This window comes from Sylvia atricapilla, chromosome 3 (assembly GCF_009819655.1).
Source record: "Sylvia atricapilla isolate bSylAtr1 chromosome 3, bSylAtr1.pri, whole genome shotgun sequence".
Lineage (NCBI taxonomy): Eukaryota > Metazoa > Chordata > Aves > Passeriformes > Sylviidae > Sylvia > Sylvia atricapilla.
Genome location: NC_089142.1, coordinates 54,738,799 through 54,757,241, shown reverse-complemented (window position 1 = coordinate 54,757,241; position 18,443 = coordinate 54,738,799). Strand labels below are relative to the sequence as shown.

At 40.6% G+C, this 18,443-nt stretch overlaps 1 protein-coding gene across 1 annotated transcript in view; it reads right to left on the bottom strand.

Moving 5' to 3' along the window:
• The window catches only part of AKAP7 (A-kinase anchoring protein 7), a 79,392-nt gene extending 68,790 nt beyond the window's left edge, over nt 1-10,602 (bottom strand). The window contains 8 exon segments of the mRNA XM_066315393.1: nt 993-1,129; nt 4,208-4,229; nt 4,231-4,350; nt 5,392-5,437; nt 5,440-5,479; nt 5,481-5,545; nt 10,454-10,578; nt 10,580-10,602. Of these exon segments, the coding sequence (XP_066171490.1) occupies nt 993-1,129; nt 4,208-4,229; nt 4,231-4,350; nt 5,392-5,437; nt 5,440-5,479; nt 5,481-5,545; nt 10,454-10,578; nt 10,580-10,602 (578 nt within the window).
• Nucleotides 10,603-18,443: the final 7,841 nt, after the last annotated feature.

Sequence of the window (18,443 nt, the reverse complement as noted above, 5' to 3'; positions counted from 1 at the left end):
TGTTGCTGACTAGAGGACAGTTCTGAGTGCCTGGACTGTAGAGTTCTGCAGGGAGAGGCGGAGAAGAACTCTAAGTCAGTGCTTCGGTGGCATTCAGAAGGGGCTCACAGAGTAGCAGGATATCCTGAATTTGAGAATATTTGTTTTGGTATACAGTTTTGGATTCTTTTAAAAAGTACTCATGAAGAGACACATGTGCTTTGAGGTATTATTACAAATTTTCAAAGTCTTAAAAAAAAAAAATCTCACATGAACAACTGGTGGTTATTCTCACCAATTTTCAAGTGCTATCACAGTTTACTTATTAACCAGGCACATGCAGAGGGGAGGGAATCTACCAGATCTAGTATCCCTTGCCTTTTTAGTCTCTGTTCCTAGCTGTTTCTCTCCTCTTAGATCAGACTGTTGAAGATGCTGACAAATTTGCATCTTCACAAGACAAGTAGGAGTACAGAGATCTCAAGGATACAACATTCAAAGAAAACAAGTGTGTAAAAACAAGCCAACTGATTTAGATATACTGATCATTCATTATTTTTAGGTGTGCCAAATGCTTTCAGTCAAAATACTTCTACTTATTAGAAGCATGCCCATGACTGTCAAATGGTTCCTACATTCTACCTTGGATTCTCACTTTCTTATGAGCAAACTGCACTTCCAACAGATTTTTAATTCTCCTGTCCCCTATATCAAAACACTGGTTTCAAAGAATTACTTTAGCAAACATGAGATCTGTGAGTGCAAGTTCAGCACACAGCAGGAAAAACACAAGGGAAAAACACATACTTTGTGCAGAGCTTATGCTACACCTTAAGTTATGCAAATGGCTAATATTAAGATTAGCATTTTAAAAACATGAATTAAACATTCAATAACCCTAGTAAATTAGGGCTGTAGGACTGATGAAAAAGTGTCAATTAACCCTGCTAGTCTCTTTATGAGTACATAAAGCAAAAATACTAGTATATACTTAATTTACACTAAATACCTACATGCTAATTTCTTCTTCGCTGGATAAATGCATCACTAACATGGTGACATGCAACGAGCCAGAGCGAACCATTGCTTTGGAAAGTCTTTGATCCTTCTGTATTATTGCATCTTGGACAGCCTGAACACTGCTAGTAATCTGGGAAGAAAGACACAGAAACAACAGTTAGCCACTACAATTACTGTATCCCACCATGTAAGAGAACAAGAAAGCACACAAACGAAAAACAAACATTTATGCAAAAGCCATTCTAGCAGAAGAAAGTTTTATCCTCTGATAAAGCTGTGCTAGTTGATCTGAGTGAATCCAAACTGGGTACAAATGGAGTGATTAATAAATCACTGGACACTCCTCATCACATCTTAATAGGAATTTCCTTCCATAAGTATCATAAATTCCTGAAGCAGATTAAGATCATCCAGTTTTACACTGCCAGTGATACCAATAAAAAGCTTCTTCAAGGAATTTATCTGCCCACTCTGCTAACATCTGCCTTGCTATGCGCAGGTAAGTGACTGGAAAAAAACTGATTTTTGCAGGGCTGGGCACACAAAACCAAAATATTCAGTAAATAATTTGTAGAGATATCTGATTTGCAATTCTGGTTATATCGTCCAATAGACAGATAAATGTTATATCGTTTCAAGTATATTTAGATAGATTTCCTTGCAACAGGTATAGAGTTCTAACTTCAACAGTCTTTCTCTTTAAAAATACTGGAATTATATTTTTTTAATTGAAAATAATTTATGCTTATACATGCTCTGTAAATTGTATCCAAATGTTTATGTGCTTGAAATTATACTGGTTGTATTGTAGCAATTTAAAAAACAAAACGCCAAAAACCTGCAACGATTCTTGATTCTTGTTAGTGAAAATTCAATCAAGCAAATAAATCTGACCACCTGACAAAATAAATTACTTCTTAAAGCACAGTGAGCAAAGACATTCCAGACAATCATCTTTGTCTATCATATAAAACATATAAGTCTAAAGAAGCATGTAAAAAATCCAAATCACTTTTTCACTTTTTCATTGTTTACCGATTTGAAATTCAGTGGTGAATACTTCATGAATGTACTGTCCAGACTTGACTTTTATAAGATAAGCATGAGTAGCTCTTAGATATAAAAAAAGCACTGATATATTTTGGTAGCTCTGTTAATCGTAAGGAACATATAAATTTCCTGGGGAAAAAAACCCACAATCTAATGGGAGTGTTCAGGATTTTTCTGATTGAACTTCTTAATGAGTTTTGCCATGCCAAAGTTTTACCTAATAAGCCATAGATATCTAGTAGTGTCATAAAAATATAACTTAATTATAACTCAAAGGAACCAATTCTAGTGAGGGTAGGGAGGACGGAAGGTAAAGCTATTTGCCAGAAAGGGGAATATGGCATTTACAAAACCACAAGTGTCTAAAGTAGTGTAGAACATATGAAGAAAATTCTACACACATTTTATTATAAATCATGTTGTAATAACCATTTTCATTTAAGCAAAGAACTGGTAAATATGATCCCAGCTAATTGCAATGTACTGACTGAACATTAAGTTTATGAGCAAAAGAAAAAAAAAAAAAAAAAAAAAAACAAACCCAAAACACCCAAACCACACAACAAAAAACCAAAAAAAACCAAAAAAAAAAAACACAAACAAACCCAACAAAAAAACCCAACAAAACCAAAAAACAACCAAACAAAAAAAAAACCCACAAAAAACCAAAAAAAAACCTCCCCAAAAAACCAAAAACCACTCAAAAATTAAGTATGCGTCACACATTTACAATTTTATTCAATTTTCAACTATTGCTTCTAAATTTAATTTGCACCTGTGAGCTGGCAAAGGAAAAAATAAATGTAAGTATATAAGCCGTTCAGAATACATAAGACAGATGTGGAACTATGTTATCATGGAGTAAAAACCACCCTAGCTCTGAAAGAGATCAATATTAGCATTTAGTTTAGCAGCCAAAATCCCACTTCCCCATGCCCCTACAGTTCCCTTCAGTAGTTTTTCCATGCAAGCATGTTCTTTTAAGGCTAACTCTTTTATGCAAGCACCAATGGCACAAAACTGTAGGAAAATAATACCTCCAAGATGTCAATTTTCTGTCCAAAACTGGACAACAGTTGAAGACCCTTATGTTCAAATAGTTTGACCCTAGCAGTTTAACACTATTTGCAAATTTAGTTCATGTGTTTTTTTAATATCAGGAACTATTCAGATGAATTTTAACTCATCCTATGTCATCATTATCAGTTCTCTGAAAAAGTAAAAGAAGATAAAGAAAATATGAAATGAGAATAAAATAGGTTTGAAAATGATACTGCAGTCTTTGATTCTTCAAAACTGATAAGTGAAGAAGAGATTGTATAGGCTGGTTTTTAAGATCCAGGATAGCCTGATACAAAATTGTAGCATATCTTTTGGGACATCTTAATCTAAAATATCTTTTCTTCCAGATCTGTTTAACAGATTAGTGATTTAACAAGTGCAATAATGTACGGGTTATATAATCTGATAATTGAGAATTCCTGCTGACGATTGTTCCATCCTTGTTTCAAACATGAAAGATATCAAAGACATACCAGAGAAAACCTGCAGCATGTAAGAAATCATTTTCACTTACTGCCTAAATGAGACAAGTCAGGTAACTGCAAAAAATATACATTTTCTTAAATAACTCTTTGCATTTCCTGAATCCATGTGAACAACATCTCACTAAAACAACAGTTGTTTGAATTTTAAATAAGATGAACCATTTTACTGGAAATGCTAAACTACAAACTGCCAAGTTAAAACAGTAACAGATCCAAACATAAATTTGTATCTACAAAGAAATCTAAAATTATTGCTAGTGTTTTTCTTTTTAAGTTAAATAGGAACGTCTCCCTTATTCTAGGTGAACAACAAAATAGGCAATACTGTAACACTACAGAGGGGAATTGCAGCCAGCTTCAGTGAAATCCGTAAGACTGACAAACCGAATAAAACTGTAAGCATTTTTCCTCCAGTCTTTTTTAAAAACAAATAAATTTTATTCACAAAAAAATGTTACATAACATAGCATCTCATTGAATAGACTGCTAATGTTTCTTTAAAAATGCCTGAAAAAATTGTTTTGCACAATACTAACACTGCTCTTCTTATAAATGCATGCAGCTGTTGAAGTAATTCTAGTTATACCAAATTAGTAAATAAAGAATATCACCTTTGGATTAGTAATTGGAAGAAATGAAATAATTTGGCTTGTACTGTTTATTCTTTTTCTTCTCTCTCTCAATGCCTTCTTCAATTCCCTTCCGTAGTCTGCTTGTTCTTTTTTGCTCTTAATCTTATTCAGAATTGCATGCACTGAAGAGGAAAAAAAAAGTTACTTTCAGCACACGGGCATTTCAAAAAAGATACTCTTCATATAACACCAACAGGAGCTGGACCTCAGTCAACCGACTGGACCATCATCCCATCCACTGTTCTGCCCATGCTCTGAACTGTCTGATGGGATCCAACTCTGACCTGAATTAATGTAGCCATACAAGTGAAATACCACACTACTGAACTAGCCTAACCTTATAGCAAGGTTTATAAGCTGCTAACACAGACAGACACAGCTTCCAAACCACTGAGCCTCCCAAAGCCAATGTATACAGCAGGCAACAAATTGTCCACACCTGAACATGGACATGACTGTAGAGCAGAAGGGCCCATATTAAATTTCAAAATCCCATGCATTCTGCATTTTGAAATTAAAACGTAGTGATACACAGGATTATTAAAGCAAAAAGTTGTAGTACTAAGACTGACCAATCTATAGCACAAGAACCAAACCCAGCCCAGAAGAAAAATATCATCCCAGCCAGGTCTGCTCTCTACCTCCATCTTTCCCAGAGACACCTTCTGACATAGTGATAGAACTGTGTCTGTCCTCAGTTCCTCCTTTGCACATAACTGTTTTGTCTCAGCTCATTTCCTTGAGCCTTTACAGAGCCTCTCTTACCACATGGCCTGATACATTACTCATAAGCTGACTAGGCTGCAGACATCCACTGTCCAATTAGAAGTGTACTTCCAGCCCCATGCTGGGAATACATATACTGGCAGACAGCTCACAAAACCCAGCACCTGAGAAGCTCACACACAGTAATGTGAAGTGACAAATGAAATGTCTTAGTGATTCTTGCTCCACAGGATAACAAAAGGGTGAATTCTTAATATGTTCAAGTACTGCAGGACTGAATACTAATAAGAGGTTCTGGACTGTAACCTGTTGCAGGCAGACTGTTCCATGGTCCACTGTGCCATGGTGCGCATGGTCCACGCCAACAGGTAGGACCAAGAATTGAGTGCATCATGCTTTCACTGTTCACTATTACTTCTGTTTCTTTTTTAATGTACTTACTAGCACATTCATCTTCAATATCTGCGTCCACAAATGGCATTTTGCCATTAGAGAGTCTATTGAATCAGCAGCACACGGCTCTTCTTCTTTGTTGTGGTTTTTCCTTTCTCTCTTTAAAGACTTTCTTTTGCTGTATATTTTCTAGCCCATCTGTAATATATTTAAAATAACACACTGGATTTTAGTTTTTGATATAAACAGCTAAGTGACGTTATACATAAGCAACATACCAAGTAAACATTTCATTAATTATCAGCAAATAAATATTGATATATAACCCTGCAAGGATCTTGTTCTTGTTCTTTGTCAACAAATCAGTAAAAATACCTTTACCTTTATGTGAAATAGCAAAAAAAGAGAGTTCTGCTTTCTATATTTTAATAACCTATGGTCTATTTGGTTCCAAGTAAATTGAATTACTGCAAAACAAAAATAAAACCCAACAACTTATAACAGCATAAAAAATAAAAACCTTCAGAGCACACATAAAAATTCATTTTGGATAACAGTAATGGCTTATGAAATTCAGTGCAAATAAACATTGGCAAATTAATTCCACTGTAAACACACTGAAAATGAGGCATGAAGAAGCAGGAAGGGAATCCTATCATTCCACATAAAACAAAGTTCTCAGCTGACTCTATCATTCAGGAATGAGATGATTACTCTATTCCTGCATCTCCCTCTCAGTGTAGCATGTTTTAGACAGCAATGATCTGAATTTCTCATTCTAAAAACTGATGTTTAGTATTTAAGCTAAAGGAGGAAATCAGTGTAAATGAAAACACATCTTGCATGTACAAACATATACATGAAGCTGTACCTCAGAATAATACACCACAATCACAGAATATTTTGACTTAGATGGGACAGAACAATGTCCACAAACAAGTTTTTAAAAGTCTTTGTCCCCAAGAGTACTGAGCATGAGTCATTTCCTTATCTCTACTTCACACTTCTGCATCAGTAACTCTAATATTGCCATATTAAGTTATACCTTAAAAAAATGAACAAGCAAAATGTTCTTCTAGAAGCAAACATGGGCATATAATCAGGCATCCAGCAATACTCTTTTGGGACAACTCCACAATGGGATTACTGTAGTGGAAGGAGCTGTATGTTAGAATTGAATTGTTTTTATCCCAGGACAGCTCATTACTACAGACAACGCACTTTCAAAGCTCCTCTCATGACCAGTGCAGATGGCCCAAATCTGGCCTGAGAGGAAAAACCAGCAGCAGAAGTGTACACTATTTTCTTGAGGCACGCAAGGCTAAGTATGTAGAAAATCGGTATTACAGACCCAGCTGGTGATTATCACCCTGTGGAATGTTCTTACACATATCACTTTATGCTAGGGAAGATAATAAAAGAACAACCTGATTAAATGCTAATTCGCTTCAGGGCTAAAGTAGGGAGGCATAAATCACTCTCTGGTTGTAGTCTGACACCTAACGGATTCCCTCAGGCTATTCAAAGGAAACAAAGTATTTAGATTTGTTACTTGTTCCCCCTGCAGACACTAAGAACTGACTGTCCTAACAGATATTAAAGCAATAATAGTTATTACTTAACATTTAGATTAAAGCTCACATAAACGGATTAGTTTTGGTATCCATGAGCATACAGAAAACAACCCTGGATCCAAAGAGATCTCAAAGTGAAGGACAAGACCGAGGTCCATGAAATTGACAAACAAGTAGATCAGGCTGGGGCAGAAAACCTCAAAATTCAGCAGTGCAGAATCATCATCAGCTGGGAGCAAAAGGGGTTCATTAAGATAGCTACAGAAGGACTCACATAAATCAGGGGTGTATATTGCAGATTACAGGTTGCCTTTGCTCTGTCTGCTCAAAAGCAACATACTTGCGCCACTTTGCAAAATGCTCCCTGTTCACAATAGTAAAGGCACAGGTAAAGTAATTACAATGCACCTTCAGTAAACTGAACTGAGAAGGCCTGTGTCGAAATTCTACAGTCTGTGCCTCCACCAAAAAAAAAAATCTTCCTCACTTTTTGGAAATACTAATTCAAGAAATCAGCAAACAAATTCAAGAGTTGCATTCTAGTTACTAAACAACCTGAAAACAAGATTTTTCAAAACTCTTGACATAATGCTGATAATCTGAAACCTAGAGTACAAAATCAGCTTCTGTAGGAACTCCTTGACCATCAAGCTGTTATAGGATAAGCTCTTTTTTCTTAATTGCATGCTTAATTATATTTGTCTGAATTTCATATATGATTATTCATTAATTTGTATTTAAGTGATTGCTGACCTTCAGCATTCGTCATCTGTTCCAGCAGAAAAAAAACACAAAAACAAACAACCAACAAAAACATGACACCTACCTCACAAAGGAGAGACCACAAAAATAAGGAGCAATAAAACATATTTGTGCTCTGATCCCAGCTGCCTTCTCTACATACTCAGATTATTGTTTCAGATAGAATAATCTTCCATTATTTGACAAATATGTATCACAGATCAGAGACTTGATCAGGCTCTATTCCCTGTTCACTATGTCTATGTTAATGTGTTTAATAGGTTTATCATAGAATCAATTAGGTTGGAAAAGACCTCTGCGATCATGAAGTCCATCTTATGACTGAACACCACATTGCCAACAAGGCCACGGCACTAAGTGCCACATGCCCTTTCCTTAAACAGAACCAGAGACATGACTCCAACATGTTTCTGGACGGCCTGTTCCAATATCTAACCACTCTTCCATGAAGAATTTCTTCCAAGTGTCCAACATAAATCTCCCTTGGTGCAGCTTAAGTCTGTGTCCTCTTGTCCTGTTGCTGGTTGCCTGGGAAAAGAGGCCAATCCCCACCTGGGAAGGCTACAGCCTCCTTCCAGGTAGCTGTAGAGGAGATAAGATCCCCCTCAGCCTCTTATTCCAGGCTAAACACCCCCAGCTCCCTCAGCTGCTCCTCATCAGACTTGTGCTCCAGACTTTCACCAGTGCCATTGCCCTTCTCTGGACATGCTCCAGCCCCTCAGTGTCCTTACTGAACGGAGGGGCTCCTGAATTGGACCAAGAGTTGAGGTATGGCCTCATCAGTGCCAAATACATTGGGACAATCACTGCCCTGGTCCTGCGACCACTATAGCTGATCCAGGCCAGGATGCCATTAGTCTTCTCGGCCACCTGGGCAAACTGCTGGCTCATATTTGGTCTGCTGTCAAAACCCAGTACCCCACGGCCGTACCCCCAGGTCCTTTTCCACTGGGCCACTTTCCAGTCACTCTGTCCCCAGCCTGTAGTGCTGCAGGGGATTGTTTTGGCACAAAGTGCAGGACCCAGCACTTGGTCTTGCTGAACCTCATAAAACAGAAATCAGCCCATTGATCCAGCCTGTCCAGGTCCTTCTGCAGAGCCAGCAGATCAAGACTCCAACCCAACATGATCTTGTCTGTGAATCTGCTAGTGGTAGACTTGATCCCCTCATACAGATTCTCATAAAGTTATTGTACAGGACTGGACCTAACACTGATCCCTGGGGACACACTAGTGACCAGCAGCCAACTGGCACCATTCACCACATCCCTCTGGGCCCAGCCATGGAGACAGTTCTTAACCCGAGATGAGTGCACCTGTCCAAGCCATGGACTGACAGCTTGCCAGGAGTGTGCTGTGGGAGGTGGTGCTGAAGGCTTTACTGAAGTCCAGGTAGACAACATCCAGAGCCTTATTCTCATCCACCAGGTGAGTCTCCTGGTCATAAAAGGAGATCAGGTTGGTCAGGAAGTATCTGCCTTTTCTAAACCTGTGCTGGCTGGGTCTGACCCCTTGGTTGTCCTGCCTGTGCTGTATGATCACACGATGATCTGCTCCATCACCTTGCTGGGCACTGTGGTCAGGCTGCCTGCCAGACTGTATTCCCTAGATCCTCCTTCCAGTATTTCTGTGGATGAGCATCACACTGGCCAGCCTCCAGCTATCTGGGACCTCCCCAGTTAGCCATGACTGATGATAGATGGATAATGGACAGTGGTTTAACAAGCTCCCTCATCACCCTAGGATGGATCCCATCCAGCTCCATACACTTGTGAACATCTAAGTGGTTAAGCATTACTGAGAGAAGTACCAGGGTACACGTCACTGTCAACCTGGACAGCCAGCAGTGGGTAGTAATCAGCAAGCACAATTAGTCCTGGGAGTCTCTTGGTAATATCCCTTACATGGGCCACAGGAAGTCATCAGACTTTCCTGTGGAATGGGTCCAACCAGCATACAGGGTCATCAGCTCCCCTCAGATTCAAGTCACCCACTACAACGACTCTTCTTTTTTCTTAACACCTGTATTTATTGTCTGCATTGGCCTGGAAGACCCTCCAGATAAACCTTCTCTCCACTGTTGTCTGCCTGACCCTCAAGATCCAAGGCCTCCTACCTATTCTGTAAGAGCACTTGGGGAGGCAAGGGATGCCAGGAGGGGATTCCTCTACTACCTCCTGAGCAGAGACCTTTTTCTATTCCCTGCCACCTGCCTGATGGCAAGAGGGTTGGGGCCCCTTTCACTCTTGCTGAGCTTTCACCTGCTGTTTTCTATTCATATTTTTAATAACAAATGAATACTTTAGAGACAGTTTAACTGAGAGCTGCTGTAAAAGTAGATGGTCTTAGTGCAGATGCATTTTGAACCTCCACTGCTGGCACTACAGTTTACATAGATAAGGAACTACTACTACTACTATTAGTAGTAAAATAATAACAAAATTTCTTGTGGAAAAAAATGGTGGGGTTAGCATTCAGCCCAGGTCAGATACACAGTTAGGCAACTAAAAAGAAAAGGAGTAGTAATAAACTTAGGGGGAAAAAGGCAGACTTAGTGTTCAGTCAGGTCGCACGCATACACTGTCGGCAAGCCTGGGGACTGAGCGGGCGGCAAGGAAGCGCCAGCAGCCCTACCAACAAGAGCCCACAATTAAGTTGAAAAGTTTTCCCCCCGCCCCGGCGTCCGCCCGCAGCCCAGGGGAGGCGGGCGGGGCCTCGCCAGCGCCTGTCCTCGGCCTGCCCCGCCCCGCCCCGCGGCCCCCCGCCTCACCGAGCTCCGGGGCCGGGCTCCGGCCATCGCCGCCGGCCCGTTCCGGTCCCTCCGCCGGCCGCAGCGCCATGGGTACGGCCCGCCGGGCGAGCAGGGCTGGGCCCGCCGCCGAGCACAGCGCGGGGAAGCCGCCGCAGCAGCGGCCGCATGCCCGGCCGGGGCGAGCAGCACTGCCCGCCGGAAAGCCGCGGGCCGGAGAAAGTCTGGCGGAACCGCCGCGTCCCTCGGGGAAGCAGCGGAGAACGGGGCCGAGCGGCCGTGGAACTACAGCTCCCGGCACGCCCCGCGGCGGGCACGGCGGCCGCACGGCCCTGCCCCTCGGCTGCCGCGGCGTGCGCTCCGCGGCCTGGAGCCGGAGATCCGCGGGCGCCTTCCGCTCGGTGTCTTATCGGGAAGTGGTGCTCCAGCGCTCGCCCAGTGCGGGGCTGCAGCCAGCGGCAGTGGCGTGCCTCAAAATAACCGGCTGTAGCTTAGGGCGGCAAAGCGATAATTTACAGTAATTTAGCAGCGGTCTGGGGGAAAGTAGACAGTCAAGCTCTGAATCTGCTCTGAATCTGCCCAGCCCCGGGCACTCTGGCCGCTGGCACTAAGGGCTCTGCTCTCCATGTACAGTCTCGTGTTAGGAACGGCCTCAAGGGTGATAAATTACATAAAGAATAGACATGTTGAGTTTCCCTGAAGTTACCGAATAGAGCTTAAAGACTGACTGGCAAAGAAAGGTAACAAGATGTAAAGCTATGCACACAGGATTACAGGAGTGGCTGGAAGCAGTGGAGAAACAGATTAAAAGGGCTGTGTATGGGAGAGGCTGCGTGTGTGAGGGAAGGAAGGGGAGACGGTCTTTCCTGCTACAATAAAGACTTGATGCCTCTTGGAAGCCAAATCTGTCACGGCGTCTGGTGGGAGAAGCCAAGCTAAATGCTCCTGGTGCGTTGGCTGTTTGGCTTTTCCATGTAGACCAGATGTGAGGGAGCAGGTGGTATATATGCACGTAAAGATTCCTACTTTCATTTTTAAATGCAGTAGGGATGGTTGTCACGACCTCAGTAGAGGGGTGATGTTAGTTGTAAATTCTCATCAGGCTGAACTCTTGCATTTTTAACTAAGGCAACCAGCCCGCTGTTGAGCCTCGAGTTGTTGGCTTAAATTCTTACAATACATTTCCATAACGTGGTGACTAACAAGTCCTTAATTTGATACCATATATGTATCATTACATTCTCAACTTGCAAACAAACTATTCAAAAGGTGCTGGCCCGAAACCACAACACACCTCCACAAGCTCCCTATGCCCACAACGAAGTTCAGTATGGGTGGTGGAATATGACAGCCCTGTTTTGCCCAGGCAAAGCAAGCAGCCAGAGACAGAAGAAAGAAAGGGAGAGAGAGTACAAGAATATCACCAGTCCTCAGATGCTGCATTGGTCCCACATTGGAGGGTCTGGAGTTGGCGTTGTGAGAAAGAAAGTGAGAGTGTGAGAGGGCCTGACCTGCTTTCTTTTATAGATAACCTGGTGCAAGCCTCTTACATAAACCAGATCTTTTGCCCTGTTTGTTCAGGCATGCACAGCCAGCCCTTGGAGCCCTCCCACAGGAGGTGAGTGGGGACAGGGGCACTGAGCACAAGTGTCAAGGTGAAGCAGGAAGCTGGGTCAGAACAGTGCTGCCCCACCTCTACATCTTTAGATCACCCTTTCCCATTGTAACAATCACAATGAGACAAAAAAATGCTGATGTCTGGTTCTCTGTGGATGGCAAAAGCAAATAAATAAATAGGATGGTTGGAGAAACAGCATGGCTACTGGAGGTTAGAAGAAAGTGAAATGTTGAAAGAGTGAAAAACAAGGCTGTTCCTGTATTTGGCTCCTCTTTTTACTGTTATTTTGGTCCATTTTGAGCTGTTTGCCATTCACATAGAATTTTTATTGATGTTGCATAATTCTGTAGAGGCCAAAAGTTCGATGTGATGCAGAAGTCCAGGTTCTGTGGGATCCAAGAGAAACTTTAGGATGAGGCTGCTGGCAGTTTTTATTCACACATTTCCTTTGAATATCAGCTATCATTAGGAGACTAATGTGTAAGTGGTCACGTCTTCCTAGCCCGTTTTCATTGTGACAGTACTTCCATACACTTTGATTCTAGAAGTTACAGATGAAATACTGGAAGAAAATCTTTTTGGAATTAAGCGTCTTTTTATAAATATGAATTTAAAAGCAGTTTGTATCTGAAACTGCTCCAAATCAATTCATTAAGTTTTTTGCAGAAATCTTCAGCAAGAAGATGGAAAACCACTTCTATTTAAAATTGACAGAGATGTCCAATGCAATGTTTAAATTAACATAGCATTTAATAGTACTCTTAACCAGTGAAAATGCTGTGCATTTTTATGGGGCTAAAATTGTCTGTAACCGCACCCATTAGCCTGGCAGTCAAATTATGCCTGTAGATGTATTCTTTGGTCACACAAACCTGCCTAAATATACTACTTCCAGAATGAGAGGAAGTGAGAAATGAAAAGTAGAGCTGGTAGCAGTTCCCATGAATTGTCCCTACAAGTCACAGAAGTAGTGTTGCAGGGAAATGTTCAGTTGAGGACTAGAAAATGAAGTAACAAGTTGTGATTTTTCTGCCTGCCCAAATACTGCACAAGTTCCACAGAGGTCACTGACCTGGTGCCTGGCAGAAATGCTTTTCATTACCACTTAGGTTTGGGCTAAAGCCAGCATTTTATCAATTTTCTGTGGCCTTGCCTTTATTAAAGAAAGTTTCTGATTAACCTCTCAGCAGTACAGTTGTCCCTTCAAAGGAAAAAAAATCACATTATGACAGCTGAGTGACGCTAGCAGAAAGAGGAAGCAGGGTCAGCTCTGTGGTTGTATTTGCTTGCACAACTACAATGCCAATGCCTGCTAGCCTCTCACCTACCTTTCCTTCTCTTAGTCCACCCACTAATTTCAGGCAAGTTCTCTTAGAGTGTTAGAGGATTCAGAGGTATGATATTCCCACACCTTTCCTGAAAGTAGGTCATTTGGGAGAAAAGCAAAACCCATTTAGCTCCCAAATGAGGGAAAGAAGAACTATGCTGTATGTCAGTTTTCCCAAGAGTGGCTGTCCATGAGTATTGGCCAGCTCATTACTCTATACGTCATGACACGTATTATCAATACCTATTATGTCTATCTTAGTCAGCAAGCAGATGTGGGGGAGCTATGGATATTTGGGACATGACTCACTGAGGGAAGTTAGGTAGTGAAAAGGCAGGAACGGGATATGTTACAGTGAGCCTAGAGGAGACATTGGGATATTGTGTAGGACATGGGAGGGAATTGAAGGTATTGTAATGAAAGGGCATGGAAGCTGTAGGGGAAGCTTGGGTTGTTGTGATAAGAAGGGAGGACATAACTGATACAACACAAGTCTTCATTAATGTTGCTGCTGATGCAGCATCTTGTTTTCTGACAAGCAAAGAAGAATAACAGACCGTGACCTGATAGGAATAGGAGATTTGCCAGAGAAACAAAGAAAAGTTTGAGCTGCAGTACTACAGATAATGGAAAATGAGAGGTAGAGCAGAGCCTAGGATAAGGTAATTTAATGCAAAGGTCAAAAAGCAAGTAGTCTGGAGCCTCTAATAACTGGCATAAAAGGAAGAAGTGCATGAGAATGCTTTCAGATGTAGTTAGTGATTAGAAACGGCATTTGATTGACATCTAACATGAAAAAATATAAATGGGTATTTCATCATCTGTGATCACAGGCAGTTCATTTGCATTTCAGAATGAGGGAACAGAACAATGGAAAGCAGCTGAAAAATTACCCAGCGCAGCAGTTTCTTCACGTGATACCCCCTGGATAGTGACCAGTTGTGAGGTACGTAGGCTAAAGATCAGCAGAGGCAAACAAATGCTGTTATATCAGCATAATATTTCAGACACTTCCAGGTTCCTCCAGGATTTTTGAGGAATGACATCTGTTGGATGGAGAGAAGATTCACCTAAAAAAGTGGGGTGAGAATGTCTTTGCCAACTGGCTTACCACCCTCATAAGGATGTCTTTAAACTAGATTGTTGAAGGATGGAGAAGTCCCATCAGACCTAAGCTGGCAGAGAACTGGAAGAGCTAAAAGCTGGTGTGCAGACAGAGAGGTAGTGGTAGATAATGGGAAAGCAGGTGCAGGATAACATGATGGCAGAGGTTCCCTGGCATTTAGGGGGACTTCAATAGGCTGGAAAAGTGGAACAGCAGATGCTTGCTACATGAAATTCAACAAAGGCAATTGTAAAACCTTGCATCTAGGACCTCATGGGTTTTTAGCAAAAAATGGCTTGATGCACATCTCCCCTAACTTTATGACATATTTTACCAACTTGGACTCTTCACTGGGTGTTATTGTTAGTTGTAATCTCTAGTCTGAACTACTACAGTCTTGCTCCCTGAACATAGCATTTATTAAAGTTAATTTATTGCTTTACCCATTCGCCCTGCAAATTGTGTCTCACTGGCTAGTTCTAATACTTCCTCTTAAATACTTCAAGCAGCAGACATAGAATATGCTTTCCTAATCTATGTTTTTCCTGATCTAATCTTCCTTTCACTTTTCAGCACAGAAAATCCGCCAGAAATCATCTAAGTAAATCCTTATTCTGCAGCCAAGTTACGTCCTCCTTTCCTAGTCAACAAAACCAGTCTTCCCTATGTTGCTCCATCACCAGGTTGAAAGAAGCTATTAATTTCTTTAGTTTTGTCTCAGAAGCGCAAATTCCATCGCTGTGATGTACATTACTGCATTTTCCAAAATGTAAGGTAATTAGAATATAAATAGTAGAATGGAATATCTCTTGTAGTTCATATTTTCTAATGTGAGTAAATAGCTTTCTTTTTACTAAATATTTATATACATGCAAATAAAACTATAAAATAGCAAATAATTCTAAGTGATTTTTCATTACCACGATCTTGTTTCTCTGATCTTGACAAGTATAATGTGGATTTAAGCAAAAAGTTACCTGTCCCTGGAAGTATGAAGTATGCCAGTCTGCGAGGTAAAGACAACATTCAATTTGATAGGAAATCTTCCACACACCTGCAATATGAGAGACTGTACACTGAAATAAAAGCAGATTTCACTTTTGGAACTTTACTAAACCCACTTCAACTTTTTAGCTCTAGAGGTCAAGTTAGGTTTGATCTGGAATATCCAGTTTCCTGGAGCTGTTCTTTCTTCCTGACTGAAAAGGAGGTTTTAGAAAAGGCATGTGCAGGGGAAAAGTGAATGGGAAAGTGTTTAAGTAAGAGAAGACATTGCTTGCAATTAAGAAGTTTGAGTCAATGTGACCAAACTACATGTGGAAGTCATGCAGCTGAGACACTAACTAAATCCTGCATTCCTTGAGCAAAAGACACTTTACTGGGAGTCTTAAGCAAGTAAAGAATGCAGTTTTGAATCCAGAATTCCTATTATTCCAGATGTGGGTGGGGGAAGTACGTATTTACTTACTAAACTGAAAAATCTTGATTCTATGCTGCCAGTATGTTTTCTCTCCTCTCTCCTCTTGTTTTTCTGTGTGTCTCTCCCTTCAGCCACGAGTTTATTTTTTTTAGCTCTGGCTTCCTACCTTCTCAAGCTTCAGGTATTGCGTGAACACTGTGTTTGTCACCTCTATGCAGGCTTTGTGTGTGGCCCTCTATCTATTTCCTTTTTTTATCCCTGGATTTTCTGTCAAGTTAGTATGTCTGTGGAATAGAGGCAGTATCTTTTCTGCATGTTTGCAGAGCTCATTGTCCAATTAAGAAAAAAAACAATCCATGCTCCTTATTGCCAGAAGGTATTAGAATTCTTCCTGAAGTTCAGTTCATCATTCTTCTCTCTTCATGCATTTCTGGTGTGTATCTGGTGGTTTTCCTAAGAGGAGCCCAGACTTTAATTCACAAGCACTACCAGAGCTTCTGACAGGTGCTCATTTAGCCCAAGGTGTGAATGTACATGCTTTGGGACTCTTCACCAGTCAATAAAGAGGCTTATGTGAACTGCAATTCATATAATAAGTAAACAGTTGTTCTAGAGATGCTCTACTCCCTCCACGAACAACCAGGATTGTGTCTTGATTAGATACAACCTGCTGAAGTTGGGTGAAATGGATCAGGGCTCTAATTTTGTTATCACCTGGTTTAGAATTAGGAGAAATATTTGTGTTTTTAAGCCAATATTTGCTCTGTCAAGACTTTTGAAGCCCAGACAATTAAATTCAACATCTGCTCTCTAACTGGAAACACTTGAGTCAAAACAGCCTTTCTTGATTGTTATACTAACTCTCATCAGAATGGAAGAATCTGCTGATGGCTATGGCTAATGCTTGAGTGCTCAGAAAACTTCACGCAGTGTAGGTTTTGTGATCCTGCCAAGTTAGAGTCTACCTAGGAAGAAATAATTAAGCGGTGTTGTTTTATGTTTCACATGAATTTTGAAATTGATTTACCCCTGGTGTTGCTGGGTGTAACTGCGAAAAAAAATCCCACCTACCTCTCACATCAGCAGTCTCTTAAGATGTCTGTTTATATTTAACCTAAAGTCTAAAACAAAAAAACAGTCATGCTCAAAATACCTTTCCTACGAGATATTCAGGGAAACAGTAACTTATTGTTTGAGGAAGAAAAGTGCCCCTGACCTCAACAGAAACAAGAGATCTCAATTCTAACGTTGGTTTAGCTACCACTCATACTTGGAGCAATATGATGTGGCTTCCAGTTTCTGTCACTGAAATCTCTTAAGAGTTATTGGATCCTTCTGTATGTATGGCTCTGAGGCTATTCACCACCTCTTTGGTGATGGTGGAGTTTCCTAATCCTCTTCTTGAGGCCTAAGGTTTTAGTTTATGCAATCACAAAGATTAACCAGTTTAAAACTCCCTTATTTACAATCATGATTTTAACCTAGCTCAAAGACATTAACTCTTGTCTGCATAAAAAAACCCCAAACAAATACAATTAAAGAAAAACACATTCTGAGTAATGGGGAAAGAGACACGTTTTAATTCTCCAGCTTAACACACTGCTATGTCTTTAATAGATTATATCATACAGTTATTATTCAGTATTGCAGACTTTCGTTGAGCTACTTTCAATTCATAATCTGGCACTAGATGAGCTGCAATAACTGAAAGGGAGGAAAACATTTGCATTTCCAGTAGTACATCTAACTTTCAGTCCAGGTTAGAACAATATTTTAAGCAGCCCTGTTGGAAGAGCCATGTGTGGGTCATTTTGTCAGGTACCCAGTCTATCTCCATAGCCAACATGTGACCATTATCATGTATCCGTGATAGTGAAGTGAGAGCTGTTTAATATAGCTAGTATAAAGTGAGGAGATGGAGGGGAAAAACATCTCCCCAGGGCTCCAGAAGAACTGTACTTCATTTGATCTGATCGAAACAGCTATTTGATCTTAAAACAAGAATTTGTACCCGTGTAGGGAAGAAAAAAAAAATTATGTTATTTGGTGTTATTTTTATTCACTTTCTGGATGGTTTTCATTTTAATATGGCCATACTTGCTAATATGTTAGAGAATCAACCTACAGCTTAAAAGTCATGAAAGCTTACACATACTTCGAAACACTGAAAGGGAGGAGCTCAGGCACACATTAAAATGCACTCTGATCAAAAGCTCTGGTTTTGGTGGGCATCCAGGGAGTCAGCGAATTCTTTTGACACATAACTCATACTCAGTTCAAAAATACTCAGTATGAGATATACTCATATTGAGTTTTGACCAAATGCCATAACCCTCCACGTAACATAGCATGATGGGGTGACACAACTGCTTTTTTCTTTCTAATTTGCACTGATTCCTAAAAACATCACCATGATTTTGAGCAAACATATATGCATCAAAATTGAAGATAACAGGCAAATTGAAAATAGTATTCAAATAATACTATGGGACATGTAGGTGTCTTTCTGCTGTGTCTTGCCAAAATGGTATATACAATCCT